This window comes from Haematobia irritans, chromosome 4 (assembly GCF_050003625.1).
Source record: "Haematobia irritans isolate KBUSLIRL chromosome 4, ASM5000362v1, whole genome shotgun sequence".
In the NCBI taxonomy this organism is placed as follows: Eukaryota; Metazoa; Arthropoda; class Insecta; order Diptera; family Muscidae; genus Haematobia; species Haematobia irritans.
In genome coordinates, this window is record NC_134400.1 from 110064099 (window position 1) to 110082604 (window position 18506).

Genomic DNA, 18506 nt, shown 5'->3' on the forward strand with positions numbered 1-18506 from the left:
TATAGGGCTTTGCCCAAATAAATTTGACAAGCATACTTTTCCTCTGTTGGTTAAGCTACACTTGTAGTTTAGTCAATGCATGGCTTTAAGCTGAGATAAAAAAAAAACAACAATAACGATTGAAGAGAAGCCAACAATAACAAACAAAACGAAAATTTTATTTCTATAGAAAATTTTGTCAAAATTTTATTTCTATAGAAAATTGTGTCAAAATTTTATTTCTCAATCAAAAATTCTAACCAATAAAAAATCTACAATTTCTGGTAGAATTCTACCAATTTTGACAACATGTCTACCACCCAATTTTACTTCTTGAATATTTAAAAGTAAATTTTCGTTCCTAAACATTTATAGAGCATTTTCTCAAAATTGTATTTCTACGGACCTGTTCGAAACCAAAACTTTTTACTAGCATTGCGGAACACTTGGTTAGAGCACCTGAAGCAATGTAACTTAGGAACAGGAACTGGTAAATTGTGGTCAACAGTTAGAGCCCTCTCGAACCCCTCCACAAGGGATGATGGGATCACATTTGGCGACGTGAGTCACATTTGGCGACGTGACTGTGACTGATCCGAAGAGGTGCGCCAAATACTTCAACCGACAGTTTGTCGAGCATCCCGAGAGTGATAGAGCGAAAAGGAGAGCCACCCGTCGTGTACGTGGTCTCCGAGCCGATGACACACCACAATTTACTGCAGCCGAAGTTACCAATGTCATCAACAGCGCGAAACCATCTAAGGCGCTGGGCCCTGACGGAATTTCAATGCTAATGCTGAAGCATCTGGGAATACTGGGAGTTGAATACCTGACCAGACTCCTCAATTTGTCTTTGGAATCACACATTATACCCGATGTCTGGAAAATGGGAAGGGTGATTCCACTACTGAAACCGGGCAAAGATTCGAGCAAAGGTGAATCGTACAGACCGATATCCCTTCTTTCGCCAGTAGCCAAGACACTTGAGGCATTACTCCTCCCCAGCCTTGTGGAGAATTTTCCAGCTGCCCACCATCAACATGGATTCCGTAAGGTACATAGTACGACAACAGCCTTACATGCCATTTCGACACATATTAATAAGGGACTTAACCAGCCCAGGCCGTGTCACAGGACGGACCTCGTGGCTCTTGACCTATCGAAAGCATTTGATACGGTCAACCATGCCACATTATTTGAGGACATCGAGAATACGTCCCTACCGGCAGGAGCGAAGCGTTGGGTGCTGAATTATATGTGTGGACGCCAGTCGTACGTGGAATTCAGGGACAGAAAGTCAAGACCGCGTAGAGTTAAACAGGGAGTTCCCCAAGGTGGGGTGATATCTCCGGCACTGTTTAACCTCTACATGTCCTCGATTCCACCCCCTCCTGACGGCGTCGAGATTGTATCATATGCGGATGACTGTACAATCTTGGCATCTGGGCCCAATGTTGATGACATTTGCGATCGGTTGAACGTCTACATAGCTAATCTTACCAGTTATTTCACTGCGAGAAACTTGAGGATATCCCCCACCAAATCCTCAGCCACACTATTTACTACATGGACGGCAGAAGTGCGCAGGCAGTTGAATATCAGAGTCGATGGAGTAATAATTCCGACCACAAATTACCCCAAGATTCTTGGGGTCACATTCGACAGCCTTTTTAGGTCATCTGCCCATGCCACTGCAATTTGTAATAAGCTCCGTGGTAGAAACAAGGTCCTCAAGTCACTAGCCGGCAGTACTTGGGGTGCGGACAAAGAAACCTTGCTAACTACTTATAAGGCAATTGGCCGGTCAGTGGTGAACTATGCAGCGCCAGTGTGGAAACCGCAGACCAGTGATACGCAGTGGAATAACATACAAACCTGCCAGAACGCTGCTCTTAGAACTGCGACTGGGTGTCTCCGCAGCACACCCCTGGATCACCTTTATGTGGAGACAAAGATCATCCCTGTGCCAAGACACAACTACATGTTGTCAAAGCAGTATCTCCTGGGTTGTTATCGCAGTAATCATCCAAACCACCATCTTATGGATACACAACCACCACCCAGGAACGTAAGGGTTGATATACATAATCTAGAGCGCGAGATCCAGCGCTATAAAAGAGAGCCTCTAGATCAAGCAGCGTACCAGGCAGGTTTGAACAGGATTCATGAGGATACTGTAGCTGAAGCGGTGAGAAGCTACAAGGTTAATCCTGTTCTTGGAGTCCGACCACCGCCCATAGCACCGGAGGAAAGAGACCTCCCACGGCAGACTAGGGTAGTTTTGGCCCAATTAAGATCAGGCAAGTGCAGCCGCCTCAATTCCTACTTATCGATGATTGATAGCAGCGTAGCTGACGTTTGTCCAATTTGCAACCAAGGGCCACACGACACGCGTCATCTTTTCTCTTGCCCAGCCAAACCAACCCGACTTACCACCAGATCACTCTGGACACACCCATCTTAGTCGCAGAGTTCCTTGATCTGCCAACAAGCTGATGTACCAAGCGTATAACATGAAATGGATGAGATCACAATAAACTGTTACAACAACAACAACAACAACTAGCATTGGTAAAAATTTGACGTAAATCGAGGTGAGTATAAGCCCAGGGGGCTAGTAAGAAATTTGACATTTGTTGAAATTTCTTAACATTTACGACATCACTAGGCTTGGCATGTTTTGATTTTATTAAAACGAACAAAAAGTAGTTTTATTTGTTGAAGAAATGAGTACACCAAATTAAAAATTGTTTTTCACCATAGTAAATTGATATCTCACCATAGTAAAAAGTTTCGGTTTCGAACAGGATGGAAGGGTTGATATTTTTCAGTTTGAAGCACTCTAACAAAACTAGTGCTTTCAAAGAGAAAATTCAACTCTTCAACTCTTTTGTGACACCAACGTTCTTGAGGAAATCGAATTTTGTGGGTTTCAATACATTTTGTGCCACGAAGTACGTGGTCAGTTGGAAGAAATACAAAAATATGAAATATTTTTGACAATAGACTGAAATTAATTCAAAAAATTAACTATAATTGGTAAGCCAAAATAAAAAGTGAAATGAAAACGTAATGGAAATCACTAAACTCGATTGTTTTGCAGAAAACTAAAATCATTGGATGCAATATTCTTGGAAGATGTTGGCCGATGAAAAAATGACGAAGGAATTAACAAAGAAAATTTCCAGAAAACTTTCAAAGAGCAACCAATTAAAACAAAGTGCAACAATTCCCATATCAAGAACTTTTAGATGAAAATGTGCATTACATCAATTTACATCCCGTCATCAGTTTGTTATTTTGTGAAATTCTCTTGCCGGAATCTATTCTAACACGCAGGCCAGCAAGTATTTATTTCAAATTGCCAGCATATTAATTAATAGTTATGTGACACCAACATTATGGAGGAAATCGAATTATACATGTAAAAATGTTTAAAGCTGAGTACTATGTTCAGTTTTCAAGCTGAAAACCCGCTTATTTTCACGGTTACTTTTTTAATTTAATTTAATTATAAATACAAAATAGTTCACAATCAATTCCTTAGATCTTTTCCATTCATTATTTCGCAAGACTTTTTATAAATATAATCGTCTTCATAGAGATTTTTGTACTTTTAATTTAGTGTTTTGGTGAAAAATACGAACATAGTACTCACCTTAAGATATTTAAAGTTGTATTGATAGTTTTATTTATTAATACGTTTAATAAGATAATTATGTTTTGATTATATTATTTTAATATTTATATTTATTATTAAATATAAATAAATAAATATAAAATGGCTTTTGTAACAATAGTGATTGCAAAATACTTTAATGTACATTTTGTACTTTTAGGTATGCTTCCCCCATCACAGTTGGCGATTGTTGTAGTGTCATTTACGAGTCTGTGGTAGCGATGAGGATGAAATGGAACTTTGAAATGCTGGCTGAAGTATAAAAGAAAATACTTAAAATCTTTTTTAATTTATTTTTGTGTTCATATTTTTTGTTAAGTAGCAATTTGAAATTGCTTTTTAATTTATGCGCCTTACAGACTATCATTTATTCCGGACAACAGTGCTCGTGTCGAACATATCCCATATATCGGCCACGTTATAAGTTCCCTGCCAACATTTTTTGAATTTGGGGACTCTTTTGAGAATCCCCACTACGTCGAAAACAATCATATACGACATCAAAAACTCGTCGGAAAAGCGCCGTCACTATTGAGAAGTTGTACCACGCCAAGTTACTACAAAAATTTTTCGCATGAGTGCAATTATTAGGTGCCTTTATAGATCAATTTAGAACGACGCCAATAAGGGACCCTCCAAACAATCAGAAAAAGTGCATTTTAAGATAGTTGTAAAAGAATCATTGTGGTCGAGTAAAACACGTTTGTTTAGATATTTATTAATTTGATTAAACATTTACAAATTCTTAAAAATATAACATTTATACCACTATCACATTACATTTAACATAATTTTTGGCATTAATGATGATGTTGAGTTACAAGTAGCGAGTTACATGTTGCTGCGTCTATCAACCAGTGTTTTTATTCCATGGAGGCAGCGTGTCTGTAAAATATCTGAAAAACAATCACATTATTCCATTTGGAAAATCACCAAATTGTTCACCAATATACCTTTCACAATTTTAAGCGTATAATCTATGTTTTCAGAACTTTATTTTCGTTTTTATTTAATTAAAATATAACAAGCTGCTTGCGCTTGGCGTTTCACAAAAAAAAATGGCTTTTTTAACTGTAGGGATGGCAAATTACTTGCATGTACTTTTTGATTTACCTTTTCATGATGGTTGAAGTGACATTTACGAGTCTGTGGTAACGATGAGGTTGAAATGGAACTTTGAAATGCTGGCAGGGTTAAGTCCGAAGGCATAATCGATACTGCTGCATGTTTATGGGATCGATAACACATTTACCGATTATTTAGTCATCGCCGACAAGTCGTATTGATCCGACACACTGTAAGATTTTTTACAAACACCGACATTCCGTCCGGAATAACTGATAGTCTGTAAAGCGCATTACTCTTATGTTCTGTTGTTATGTTTTTTGTTTATAAAGTTAACCAAATTTACTTGATGTACTACAATTTTTTAATGCTGTATATTGTTATTGCTTAGAATATTCAAAGAATTCCGAAAATTCCGGATCCTGGAAAAATCCTGGGATTCAATATTTTGAAATCCCGAATAACGGGATTTATAAAAATCGATCTCGAATGACAGCCCTAATTCACAGCTGATTCAACGGCTTTTGTTATAATTGATACTCCGATATAACACAACACACCTCATTTAATATCTTCCTATTTATTCCTATGGTCTTTGGTTGTTAGCTGTGATATCAATAATGGTGGAATTTTTGGCAGAAAATAACGCTTGTGGGCAGAATTTGCTCTACATTGTTTCAATGGGCAATTCTATAATAGCCGAAATTTTACGTCTCAAGGATTATATTCCTGATATTTTCCGGTATGTTGATGACGGCTGACTTGAAATGTAGCCCGAAAAAATTCTTTATTTCGGGATGTAATGACGGTTCATGGAACTAAAATCGTAACGACATAATTAGCTCGTCTTAAATGAAGCAAAAAGCCACAAAATCAAACAGTAATTCGATATTTGTGAATTCTCATTGAATCCCGCATCAATGCAGTAACTTTTGCCGGGCTCACGGAAGTTCCAGGAAGACGCATTTAATCAACTAGATAACTATGTATTAAAATTACACTGACATGAATACGATTTGTTTTTTTTTTATTGCAGCATGGAATCAAAAGCGGATCAAGAGAAATACAGGGAAATAATAATGGACTTCGGTTACTTGAAAATCGCAGAGGCGCAGGATTTAAAAATTGAACAGGATGCGGCTTTGCAGGATCTGGATGATGAAGTACGCGAAAATAATTTAGAACTCTTAACCCGCTTTTACTTGGCCTTTGAAAGTACTCATCAATATGCTAAAGACTTGCAACAATTCATAGACGAATTAAATAGAGGATATTACATTCAACAAACTTTGGAGACCGTACTTCAGGATGAAGAAGGCAAACAACTGATGGTAAGCATAAATTCGAGGTATCATTTGATATATTTTTCATCAGGGTTCTTCGCTAACAAGAGCTAGTGCGACAAATCCCATCACCCTTAATGAGTCTGCCGGGATGTAACGTCTCGTTTTTTGTGCAAAAAAATAGTATTCCGTTTCTCTTTCTATTTCTCTACAGTGCGAAGCTCTATATCTATTTGGTGTTATTCTACTTATTGTAGATGTTCATATACCTGGTGTAATAAGGGAAAGACTTTTAATATCATATTATCGTTATAGTGGATCAAAATCCCATAGTGACAGTAATATAGATGATGTTTGCATGCTTTTACGATCTACAGGATATGTGAGCAACAAATGCCACAATCAAAGTACGAAAACGATTAAGGATACCGTAACAAATTATCCAGAATCATATTTTGGTCGCTTTAAGTTTGATGAAACCTTTATAGATATGGTCATTGGACGTTTGCGATGTGATGATATTTATAATCAATTAAAAATTTATCCACATCCCGATCATAGATCAACTGCGTTATCAACCCAGGCCGCTATGCTGTATGTTTGTCTTTACTTTTCTCCAAAGATTCTACATTCCCAAGTGGCCCAAATGCGTGAAATAATTGACAAATTCTTTTCGGACAATTGGGTTGTATCGATTTATATGGGGCTAACAGTGAATCTTGTTGATGCATGGGATCATTTTAAGGCCGCTAAGACAGCATTGTCTGTAATCGAAACAACAACCATCAAAGGTCATTGTTTATTGCGAAAGGAAAAAATGGAGAAAGTCTTGAAGCAATCCCAAGAAATACTGCGAGAGGGCGTTTTAACCGATTTTTTTGTATTGCAAAATATTTCCAAAATAATCAATCTTATACGTCAATGCAACTTTTTGCTGAGATGGTATTTTACGCATGCCTCCAATGCTATTTATGTGATATCCCAAGGTCCAGTCGCCCAAAGGATCGAACAGATGACGAAGATGGTGCGGCTTGATTTGGATTATAAAGAAACTGATTTATTTCTATTGTTACTCAACTGTTCACAATTGGAATTGGAAGTGAAAGAAATTTTGCGTACATTGATGAAAGAAAAATCCACCAGGTGGAATGATTTTAAAAAAGAGGCCCTCGATCGTGTGAATGAATTGAGTGAAGCATTTTCAGGGTCACGACCATTGTCTAAGATAGAAAGTAATCCTCAGTTGAAAATATGGTTTGGCGATATTTACAAAGAAATTTCAAACTTAAGTTGTGAGAATGTCAACGTGTCAGGTCGTACATTGATACAACTTATACAGGCCTTAGAAGAAGTCCAAGAATTCCATAATTTACAATCAAATATGCAAGTTAAGCAATATCTGATGGAAACAAGGGATTTTTTGACTAGAATGATGCAGGTGAGTAGATAAAATATCAATCATCGCTGTACATTTTGTTGTTACTTAATTTTTTTGGCTTTCAGATCATTACTGTAAAAGAAGACATTCTCATAAATATACAATTAATAAGTGACCTTAGTTACGCATGGCATCTTATTGATCGTGACTTCACAACTATAATGCAAGATTCAATAAAGAAACAACCTAAATCTGTTATACGTTTAAGAGCAGCATTTCTCAAACAAGCCAGTGCATTGGAAATTCCATTAATGCGAATTAATCAAGCAAAATCTGAAGATTTAGTTTCAGTATCGAATTACTATAGTACAGAATTGGCCAACTATATGAGAAAGGTTTTACAAATAATACCCGAGTCGATGTTCAATTTAATGGCTCGTATCATTCAATTACAAACGGATGTTCTAAAAGAACTCCCCACGCGCTTGGAAAAAGAAAAACTCAAAGAATATGCACAATTCGAAGACCGCTATACGGTTGCGAAATTGACGCATTCAATATCGGTTTTCACTGAAGGGATTCTAATGATGAAAAAAACTCTGGTAGGTGTCATTGAATTGGATCCCAAACAACTACTGGAAGACGGCATTCGCAAGGAATTGGTCAAGCATTTAGCAAATGCCTTCAATGTAGGTTTAATATTTTCACCCAGTACCGCAAGTAGCAAACAGAAAAATCCCACCATAGAACTAGAAACGAAATTGGAGCTACTTGCCAAAACTATGGATGGTTATCGTAGATCCTTTGAATACATCCAGGATTATCTTAACGTACATGGCTTGAAATTATTACAAGAAGAGTCTAACCGTGTAATCAACTATAATGTTGAAAGAGAATGCAATGCATTTTTGCGTAATAAAATACAAAACTGGCAATCTAAGTATCAATCGACGACAATACCTATACCCATATTTCCTCCTTTGCAGGGAGATTTATCCAAGTCCAATAACTTTATAGGGCGATTAGCATATGAGATTCTTCTATGTACTGATCCACGTAACACCATTTATTTAGATGTAAAAGCAGCATGGTATGACAAGAAACCGCCCCATAAAGAAGTATTGGATTCACGTTTCTTTTATAAGATGCGTGAAGCAATTGGTCCTGCTGGTTTAGTTGGCTTGGATCGTCTATATACTTATATGTTTGTTGCAGACTTGAAAAAGAATTTAGAAAAACTACAGTATAACATAGAAAATGACAAGATGTGGTCTTCGGCTTTGTCTCAATTAACTATAGAAATTGAATCGAAAGATTTTCCGGGACTATACGCTTCAAATCCTTTGAAATTCTATGCGACCTACCACCAAAGATGGCTTAAAGTTTGGCCCACCATGGTAGATTGGATTTTGGAAGTAGGTCATAAACAGATATTGCGACAAAAATTGGCATTTGAGCTCAACCGCAGTAGTAAAGTGAATGCTAAAAATTTGGAATCATCTTTGGAAACATTTAACAGGTAAATTAATTTATTTATAATGAATTTACTTATCAGCAAAATTTTTCCAATTAAAATCTTAAAGATTTAAGTGGTTCAACAAATTTTTTAATTGAAACAGACATTTTTAATTGGATCAATACATTTTTTATTGACATTGATACTATCATTTCTGTGACTGAAGAAACTTCAATAAAAAAATTAATTAATTAATTAATTTCGTGATTGAAGAAAAAATACACTAGTTTACAAATTTTTTTTATGTACACTTGATGAGAGGCAACTTTTCTTATGTATTTTTATCTGCTGAATTCAAAAAATTTTTATGGAACAGTTTTTGAGATATCCCGTTATTTTTAGTTTTTCGCTCTTTTTTCACTAAACAAATTATATCTCGAGTTAGAAATCTCCGATTATATCGTTGTTGGTACTTAAAGGAAAGGTATTAAGATGACGAATAATCGTTTATAATTGGATCTGTGATAGGTTAAGTGGTTCAAAAAATATCGATGCGAAAAGCCAAATTTTCAAAAAAATAGTATTTAACAATGGACCTTTTCCGCCAGAAAAGTATAAACCATTAAGAAAATGGTCGTATAAATGATACTCTAACGTGAGTAATAAAACCAACTAGAAGAAAACGACCGAAAAATGTAAAAGTTATAAGCAATTGCGTGAACAAATCCAAATCATGCAAATATGAGCAACTCACCCACACAAAAATGCCTCTCGGCCACAGAGAAATGTATTATTGTGTGGGAGAGTGGTGAGGTGAGTTCATTGTAAAATACGATTTTTTTTTAGATTTGGCTTTTTCGCATCGATGGTTTTTAAACCACTTGACTTATCACAGATCCAATTATACATGATTATTCGTCATCTTAAACCTTTCATTTAAGTACCAAATAATCGGACATTTCTAACTCGAAATATAATTTGTTTAATGAAAAAAGAACGAAAAAGTAAAAATAACGGGATATCTCAAAAACTGTTCCATACACAATTTTTAAACTTTTTTTTTTCGAATTCAGCAGATCAAAATAGATAAGAAAAGTCGACTCTCACATCAAGTGTACATTTTGAGTGTAAACTAGTGATATTTTTTCTTTGTACTTACCTGGCTAAGAGTTAAAAGCATTGTCAGCCAAACAAGAAATCTTGCCTACATTTTATAACCTTAAAAATATTTTAAACATGAATAATATCAAACATCATGGCAAAAAGCTAGCCATTAATAAGGAGTTAAAATTGTATCTTCTTTGAGCAATTATAGCTTATGTGCTTGCCAGTAAGTGGACTATTTCCTAAAGTTGGTCAACTTGGTTTTGCGGCTGACAAGTCTTCATTTAACAAAAATAGACTGGGTGTATAACTTATGGTTTCGGCATTTAACGCTTGTCTAACTTTCCAATATTCCTATCTAAGGTCTAACTGGTGAGCAATTCTTGCAAAGATATATTTTTCCCAACCACTATGCGTTGTGACATCAATATTATCATTGTGAAATAATGCTTCGAATTTTACCATTTAGTTATTATTTTAATGTGAAAACAACACATCTAATGTAAAATTTTTATTATTGTTTCATTTCAGATCGCTGCTGAATGAATTGGAGAATAAGGAGACACAACAAAAGTTTAAAGATACGTCGCTTTTGGTTGATGTAAAAGAGTATCTATTGTACACTGGCTCATACGAACCGCTAGAAGAAGTTTTTATTCTCACAAAGAACACCCATAGTATCTCACTTTTCTTTTTCCTCTTTATATTGGCTCATATATCGCGATTTCAGTTTTCGCAACAAATACAAAGTCTTGTCGTTAAATCCCACAAAGATTCATTGGATGCTGGTCCTCTGTTAGTAGGTCTATTAACCATATTGCAACAATTTCATAGAGATGTCAAAATTATGCTGTTAACATATTTGTGCCAGTATGTTGCAGTATTAGTTGAAACGAACCTGAGGTAAGTAAATTGTTTTGTTTGTAATTAGATAGTATTTGATGGAAACATTTCTGGCTAGCGCGAAACATGAACTATGCCCGGAGGTAATAACAACATTACATTTTTTGGAAATGTTTATGCGCAAGTCCCAGTTACCACGTTCTGTACTGATAGAACGTTTGCCCGTTATCATTCTGAACCAATATGAGTATTTAGGTCTAAGTATTAAAAATTGAACTTTTTTAAAATATATTTTGCGTAGTTTTATTTAATGTACCTGTTTTTTATTAAATATATTCGATATATATATAGGACAAATGCATTTAACAATATACGAATGTGAACAACAAAAATGATAAAAGTAAAGAGAACTAAAAAGAAAAAAAAACTATAAAGTTGTGCCCCAATGAAAATGAGGTAGTTCTTTTACTATACCAATTAATGTAAATTTGTATCTTATTAGTATGTACTTATGTAATAACGGTGGGAGCATTGCGCCCGGTAAATTTCGGTAATTGGGATATTTCTAAGGCAATATCAATTAAAGGTTTAAGCATAACACTCGCTTGACCCAGAACGTTGTCCTTTTCATAAGAATCAATGTATAAACTATGAGTGAGAAAAAGAATTCATTGAAATCTTTCAACAAAGCATAATGCATTTCGTACTTACCGCACTGTAGCACCAGAGCTGCCAGTACCACTAAGACGCATAACAATACGGCTACCATCTTCAAATACTATGCGCAAACCTTGTTTTGTGGCCAACGATTTGTCGACGGGGTCGGTGTAGGAGAAATTATCAGCAACTTTTACTTTATAACTTTTACCTCCACTTGAAAATTCTTTTCCCACAAAGGAAGCATCTGTGATGGTTTTCTCCATGTTAGCCATCATGTCATTGCAAGGATCCAGTTCGCATTCTTCGTAGTCATATCGTGTAAAATAGTTGCGGCCATAAATAGACCAGTGATTTTTCAAAATATCTTCAATACCCTTGCCGGTATGTTCCATTATGGATAACCAAGCCAAAACAGCCCAAATACCATCTTTTTCACGTATGTGATTGGATCCAGTACCAAAGCTCTCCTCTCCGCAAAGACACAAGCGACCAGCATCCATCAAATTGCCGAAATATTTCCAGCCAGTAGGTACTTCAAAAACCTCCTTTCCCATTTTCTTGCCAACTAAATCGACAGCTGAAGCTGTGGGCATACTTCTGGCAAATCCTTGGACACCATTTTTTTGGAAATAAGGTATACATTCTAGATAATGGGCAATAACAGCCAAAGAATCACTGGGTGTAACGAAGAAAGCCTTATGACCAATGATCATATTGCGATCCTTAAAAATTTTAAATTTTAAAATAAACTAAATGATTGAATTCGGCATATTTATACTTACACCGTCACCATCGAACGCAGCACCAATATCGTAATCACCGCTGGCAACAGCATCTACCAAATCTTTAGCATATGTTAAGTTAGGATCTGGATGGAGACCACCAAAATCGGGCAAAGGTGTTGTATGAACAACCGATTGTTCACTGGCACCCAAGCAGTTCAAAAAAATTTCCCTCACATATGAACCGGTAACACCATTCAAGGAGTCAATGCGCATTTTTAATGGTTTACCGCTTGTTTTACCAGTCACATAATCTCTTAATTTGGCAAAATCGAAAATCTCTTTCATGTGGTTCACATAATTGGCTACCGAATCTATAACCTCAACCACGAAATCTTGATTGTTTACCTTATGAGTAGTTGTGCCCACTTTTGTAATATCCACTGGAAGACTTTTGACGATTTTATATTCTTTGATTCCTGTAGATAATTGATAGATTTTATTTGTGACACTATCAGGAGCAGGGCCGCCATTTTCACAGTTAAATTTAATGCCGAAATCATTTTCGGGACCACCAGGATTGTGGGAAGCTGTTAGGACAATACCACCTGCAAATACATGTTGTTTGTTCAGTTTTTTTTTTCTAGTAATCGTAATTGACTATTTTATTTCTATAAAGGGGTCATATCATGAAGTTTCAAACTTATTAACTAGCATAGAAGTTTTTTTATCTTCTTTTTAAATCTCTTGTAATCTAGCATTTTCGTTCTAATAGGAAGTCATTTGGTTGATTCGCAGATTCGATTCGTAGACGAGACATTTCTTGCCGTGTTATCCGTATGTTGAATTCTACGTACACCATTCTACTTTAAGCCTTTTATCGGAGGAATCGGTTAGGAAAATATATACGTCCTAAGGCCTGCATTGTGTTCCGTTTTCATTTTCAATATTTAATATCCGGTCCAATTCAAAGCAGATGATTTTATTCGATTGATGAGTACGTCTTCTTCATCTAGATTTTCGTCATTAATTAACATAAATCGGGTTTGTTATTGTTCTATTTAGCACTTTGGAATAAGTCAGAATACGCTGGCTTTTAGTAAATGCATGTACATTTGCAAAATATCAATTAAAGATAAGATAAAGTTTTTCAGGTAAACTGAAATGTATTCATTTATATTCGGTGTGCACCATGACGAGGTGAACAAAGCAATTCATGCTAAATTGATAACAAATAAACTATAAACCACCGTGGTGCAATGGTTAGCATGCCCGCCTTGCATACACAAGGTCGTGGGTTCGATTCCTGCTTCGACCGAACACCAAAAAGTTTTTCAGCGGTGGATTATCCCACCTCAGTAATGCTGGTGACATTTCTGAGGGTTTCAAAGCTTCTCTAAGTGGTTTCACTGCAATGTGGAACGCCGTTCGGACTCGGCTATAAAAAGGAGGTCCCTTGTCATTGAGCTTAACATGGAATCGGGCAGCACTCAGTGATAAGAGAGAAGTTCACCAATGTGGTATCACAATGGACTGAATAGTCTAAGTGAGCCTGATACATCGGGCTGCCACCTAACCTAACCTAACCTAACTATAAATCCTGAGATTAATACACTTTCAAATTTCACAGAGATACAAAAAGATGAAACACTTACCCAATGCCTTATGATGTCGAATTAAACTTGAAACTGCGGGAGTGGAGAGAATACCATTCTGTCCTACGAGTAATTTTGAAACCTACGTTTACATTGTGAAAAGTATAAGATTATCTATCCATTTTAGAAATGTATCATATCATTTAATGACTTACTCCATTGGCAGCACACATGCGTATAATTAATTCCGCAGCTTCCTTGCAGTAATAACGTCCATCACCGCCCACAACTAACGTGGAACCTTTGAGAGTATCACCATTGGCATCTAGAATACATTGCACGAAATTTTCCGTATAGTTGGGTTGGGTAAAAACTTTCACCTAGTATATGCAAAAAAGAGAAAGGTCCTTATTTTAAGTACAAACAGGAAAGTGTTTCAATTCTACCTTTTTGCGTAATCCACTGGTACCAGGTTTTTGACCCTCGTATACAGTTGTAGTTACACTTTCTGGTGTAAGAGACATTTTTTTCAAAGCTGCTACAATTTGCTCGACGAATAATACCTAATAGATAATTTTCATCATCGATTCATATGCACATATTTCCATAGTTTTATTTTTGTCACAACGCTTACCCGAAAAATTTGGATTTTTCTTTTGTGCTTCTAGAGTACTCTAATGATAACTATGCACTGCTTTATTTTGTGTGCTTTCTATCAAATAGTCCGCCCGCAGCTGATTTCGATGTCATTGACAAAGGTCATTTGATGTTGTCTACATCAGAATGCCGGCGAACCATTATTGATAGAAGTGCTGTTAGTGAAATTAATTGGGTCGTCCACACTCATTCATGTTAATGGATTGTTTGTGTTGTTAACCAAAATGATAGGAAATAAGTTTCAAAGTCGCCACAAGACTGGTTTTATACTTTTAAAACCAATTTTATTTGTTTTCAGAATGTCAACAAACAAATTTTGATATTCGTTCTTAACCCCGGTAAATCAGCTGTTCAAATTGGAAACAGAGTTGTTTTTTGTCACCACTCCAAATAAAAGACCCTGTGCCAAATGAATTCAACACGTAACGGTAGGTACAATGTTAGGGTTTTCTAGCAAAACTCTACAACTAATTACACTTTTATCCAATCCTGTTAAATACTAGATGAAAAATTTCCAGATAATATTCAAAATATATGTTAATTGCGCAACATTTCATCTTTCAAGAATCATTCGAGTCGAAAAAGGAACCGTGAAAACATTCTGTTTTTCGTAGCGGACATCGTCTCCACTTTAAGGGTCTGGTGGGGACGATATCTGACCAGATTTAATTCTATAGCAATTAAACGTAATCATATCTTACCAATTTTCGTATCTGATCACATCTAATTAGATCTCTCAATGTTTACTCGGGAGGCTTTCGTTGTACCAAGACATATAGGTACTACTAAAGTCTTGGTTAGGAGCGGACGTGTTTTGTTAAAGCTCGTACTTAAAAGCCTTTTCCAGAAGAATGAATAGGACAATCTTTTATAGCTCATTCACATTACGCTCGAAATCTACTAAAAGTGGATTTGAAATCCCTTTTCTATAAGTCAAATGGCGGTTGCAATCTAGCTAAAGTGTATTGTAAATGTGTAATGTGAATGAGGTTTTATGTTCAAACATAATGAAGCCGAAAAAATGAAAACAATCATATAATTATATACGTTTCAACTTTTTTCGAAACGTGTTTTTTGAGCGCGTATTGAATGTGCGCCGGCCTCAAAGACTTTAAATAATAATAATATGAAATGACAATTATACATATTTAATGCATAAACTGTCTAAGTAGGAACCGTGATTTTTTCACCTGCGAAATACGAACTTTGTACCGGAATTAGGATATTTCTGCAGCAAAGAACAATGCTCTCGTCCTTTATGATATACTATTGAACTTCTAAAGAATTGTGAAAGATTTTCGCTCCCTGTGGGATTTTTGAACTTCAAATAACGGGAGGGGAATTTTACTTTTGCAAGTTGGTTTTTAGCATCTATATCTCAATTTATTACAAAAAATAAAAATTGATTCTAAAAAAAAAAAATTTTTTAGTAAAATTGTAATGAAAATCGACCAAAATTAAAACGAAGAATCATCTGTTGATCCAAATAGATTTTCCATACTAAACGCCAGTATTAAGTTTGTGTTTTACTAGTGCAAACCAAAATTAAATGTGCAAAATTTGAAACACGAACTTAGCACCGGCCTTAATGCGATACCACTAATATTTAAATTCTCTAAATGTTGTTTAATCTGGAAAAACCCTCTGATTGGTGTTTCAAATATTCTTTGCGACAGTCCATATCATCAGCAGGACGGTTGTATGGCACCCAAACAGGTTCACCAACAAAGTACCGTTTTGCTTTCACATAATTCTATTAAGGAATGTAAAATACATATTAGAAATATTTTTTCCATATAGAATTTAAGGTATAGGCCTTACATTGGAGTCCAAAGTGAAACGATGATAGATGCCCGCCGGAATTATGATTAAATCTCCTTTAGTTACGGCAATACGAATCCAATTTTCTTCGTTGCTGAAATAAAAAATATAAATTATAAACTATGTATTTATTTAGTTTATTTTTAAAAATAGTCATTTACTCTCTAACATCGAAATAGCCCGAACCATCCAATACTAAACGGATTTCCTCATCGGTGTGCAAATGTTCAGTAAAAAATGATTTTAGCTTATTGGCATAATCAGGAAGACATTTTTCAGAACATGTTATCTGGAATATAGTTTCAATATTTTATAATGTATAATATTTTTAAATACATGATGTTGTATTTCGAATTTTACCTCGTCTTCATAAGTATAGTTTCTATTTTTACGCAAATCTTGAAGAACATTGTCATTTTGATAATTATCAGCGTTGATCTGTAATTATATTAAAGGCAAATAATTTGTATTTTAATACATATAACCATAGAAAGGACGAAGAAGGTAAAACGACGTTGGTAAAGTGGAACGTCAAATATATATAATCAATGGAGGAAATAGTTCAAAGCATACATTGAGTAACTTAACAAAATTTTAAACAAAATAGAAAGAAGTAAACGTGAAAATGTTTGATTTTCTTAGTAACGGCTTTAAGGAATAATATTTTTAGCGCTACATGAGGCTTTGACAAGTCAAGCGTCATGCTTGGCATTTAACGCCATTATCAAACATGGTTTAGTGGAAATTATAAATTTAAGTTTCCATTGCCCTCCAATAACATCGATACCTTCATCGGTTCATCTAATAAAACTACCATTCTTGTCTACTTAAAAGTCATTTTCTTCAACAGAACTTATTTGTAGTGTATCTGAGAAGCGTTGAAAAATTTTCAACTTTTCGACTTTTTATAAATGTTGGGATTATTGAAACGTCGACTTTGATATCAACGACTTTCGACTTTTTGGCTTACATTCCTCTTCAACTCAAACTCGATTTTTTGTTAAAGTTCAAGAAGTCGATTTTTTCGGACAATAAAATGGACTTAATTCATTTGTCAAAAAATTTAAATGTCGTTTATACCATGATACAATGATTGTAAGGTAGCCTCTGTAGAACAAAAATAACAACAAAAACATAAAAGCAGCTCATAACAACGTCAAACTAAATGTCGGTAAAAAGTAAATAAACAAATACAAAAATGTTTGTTTTGATTTTGTGTTGCTCATGAGAAATGTTTTTTTGTTTGGTATGGAAATACATTGTGAGTGGAAATATTCAAACGCGTGCAATAATTTTGGAATTTCTGTATCCAGACAACACTTTCGCATTTTCCGTTGAATTTTGTTTCTCCGAATTTCAAATACAATTTAAATTTAAGACGTTAATTACAACATAATTTAAAAATGTCAACAATATTTTTGACATTATGATGAGCCGTTCAAAGTCACCTGACGGAATAAGGCTACCTTATAATCATTGTATCATGGTTTATACTTTGCAAGTATTTGACATAAATCAAAAAAGAATCTGTCGCCACAGCCAAACCAACAGACATTTTTAGGTCATATTGGACGCCGTTGACATGAGCGTGAGTCACAACAATTTCTTGTCACGTGCACACCTCTATTATCTACCATAGTGATACATCTTTTCAATACAAATCTCTTTTCAGATCACAACTCTCTTGTATCTACAGCGTAGTTTCCACACACATACGCATTGATATCGTCAAACCATCGTAAATAACAAGCTAGAGAGTACATACTATAAAATGTACATACCAGAAAATATTCTACCCCTGTTTTTTTAAATAATTCATCTAATCCAATAAATGCTGGTGGATTGCGATGATGTTCCAAACGCTGATCAGTAATTTCATTGTCCATAAACCATGCCTTCACCATTTTTGCATATATTTATAAATAAAATAAAACTATATCAAATCGGCGATATGGCGATAGTTCTATTGTACCATTCAACAGATGATAACCTTTATAAACTATCGACGGAGAGATACCAGATTTAAGGAATGTTTTAAAATAATATTGCCAGCAAGTAAAGCTTTGTGCATTATAGGGTGTATAAGGTAAATTTTTCTTTAAGAAAACAAGAATATGAGGATATCTCATCTTTCTTTTTGGGTAGGAAAAGGCATATTAAAGAGAAAATGAAAAAAAGTACATTTTTAAGAGAAATTATTAAGTCAAAATTTTGTCGGAAAAGTGTAGTTTTCGAGGTATCCACCCTTGAAAATTGGCCTATAG

The 18506-nt window shown here is 35.1% G+C and overlaps 3 protein-coding genes and 3 long non-coding RNA genes across 6 annotated transcripts; 3 read left to right on the plus strand and 3 right to left on the minus strand.

Moving 5' to 3' along the window:
* The first annotated feature begins 2873 nt into the window (after positions 1 to 2873).
* LOC142233988 (uncharacterized) lies at positions 2874 to 3778 on the plus strand. Its single transcript, XR_012721532.1, has 2 exons — positions 2874 to 3018; positions 3083 to 3778. It is a non-coding gene; the product is annotated as an uncharacterized LOC142233988 (long non-coding RNA).
* Positions 3779 to 4340: 562 nt separating this feature from the next.
* Positions 4341 to 4725, minus strand: LOC142233989 (uncharacterized). The gene is made up of 2 exons (XR_012721533.1): positions 4612 to 4725; positions 4341 to 4554 (listed from the first exon to the last, which is right to left on the minus strand). It is a non-coding gene; the product is annotated as an uncharacterized LOC142233989 (long non-coding RNA).
* Positions 4726 to 5258: 533 nt separating this feature from the next.
* Positions 5259 to 11098, plus strand: Strump (WASH complex subunit strump). Its single transcript, XM_075305050.1, has 6 exons — positions 5259 to 5465; positions 5760 to 6054; positions 6221 to 7444; positions 7510 to 8903; positions 10476 to 10847; positions 10906 to 11098. The coding sequence occupies exons 1-6, from the start codon at positions 5344 to 5346 to the stop codon at positions 11060 to 11062; spliced, it is 3564 nt and encodes a 1187-aa protein (XP_075161165.1). The 5' UTR covers positions 5259 to 5343; the 3' UTR covers positions 11063 to 11098.
* Positions 11065 to 14752, minus strand: Pgm1 (phosphoglucose mutase 1). Its single transcript, XM_075305051.1, has 7 exons — positions 14399 to 14752; positions 14211 to 14327; positions 13980 to 14144; positions 13825 to 13906; positions 12230 to 12777; positions 11499 to 12169; positions 11065 to 11435 (listed from the first exon to the last, which is right to left on the minus strand). The coding sequence occupies exons 2-7, from the start codon at positions 14286 to 14288 to the stop codon at positions 11297 to 11299; spliced, it is 1683 nt and encodes a 560-aa protein (XP_075161166.1). The 5' UTR covers positions 14289 to 14327; positions 14399 to 14752; the 3' UTR covers positions 11065 to 11296.
* A 1011-nt stretch (positions 14753 to 15763) lies between these two features.
* On the minus strand, positions 15764 to 18245 carry Adi1 (acireductone dioxygenase 1). The gene is made up of 5 exons (XM_075305052.1): positions 18024 to 18245; positions 16603 to 16680; positions 16404 to 16531; positions 16243 to 16336; positions 15764 to 16174 (listed from the first exon to the last, which is right to left on the minus strand). Exons 1-5 carry the CDS (start codon positions 18144 to 18146, stop codon positions 16037 to 16039), a joined length of 561 nt encoding a protein of 186 aa, XP_075161167.1. The 5' UTR covers positions 18147 to 18245; the 3' UTR covers positions 15764 to 16036.
* On the plus strand, positions 17485 to 18131 carry LOC142233994 (uncharacterized). Its single transcript, XR_012721534.1, has 2 exons — positions 17485 to 17830; positions 17915 to 18131. It is a non-coding gene; the product is annotated as an uncharacterized LOC142233994 (long non-coding RNA).
* Positions 18246 to 18506: the final 261 nt, after the last annotated feature.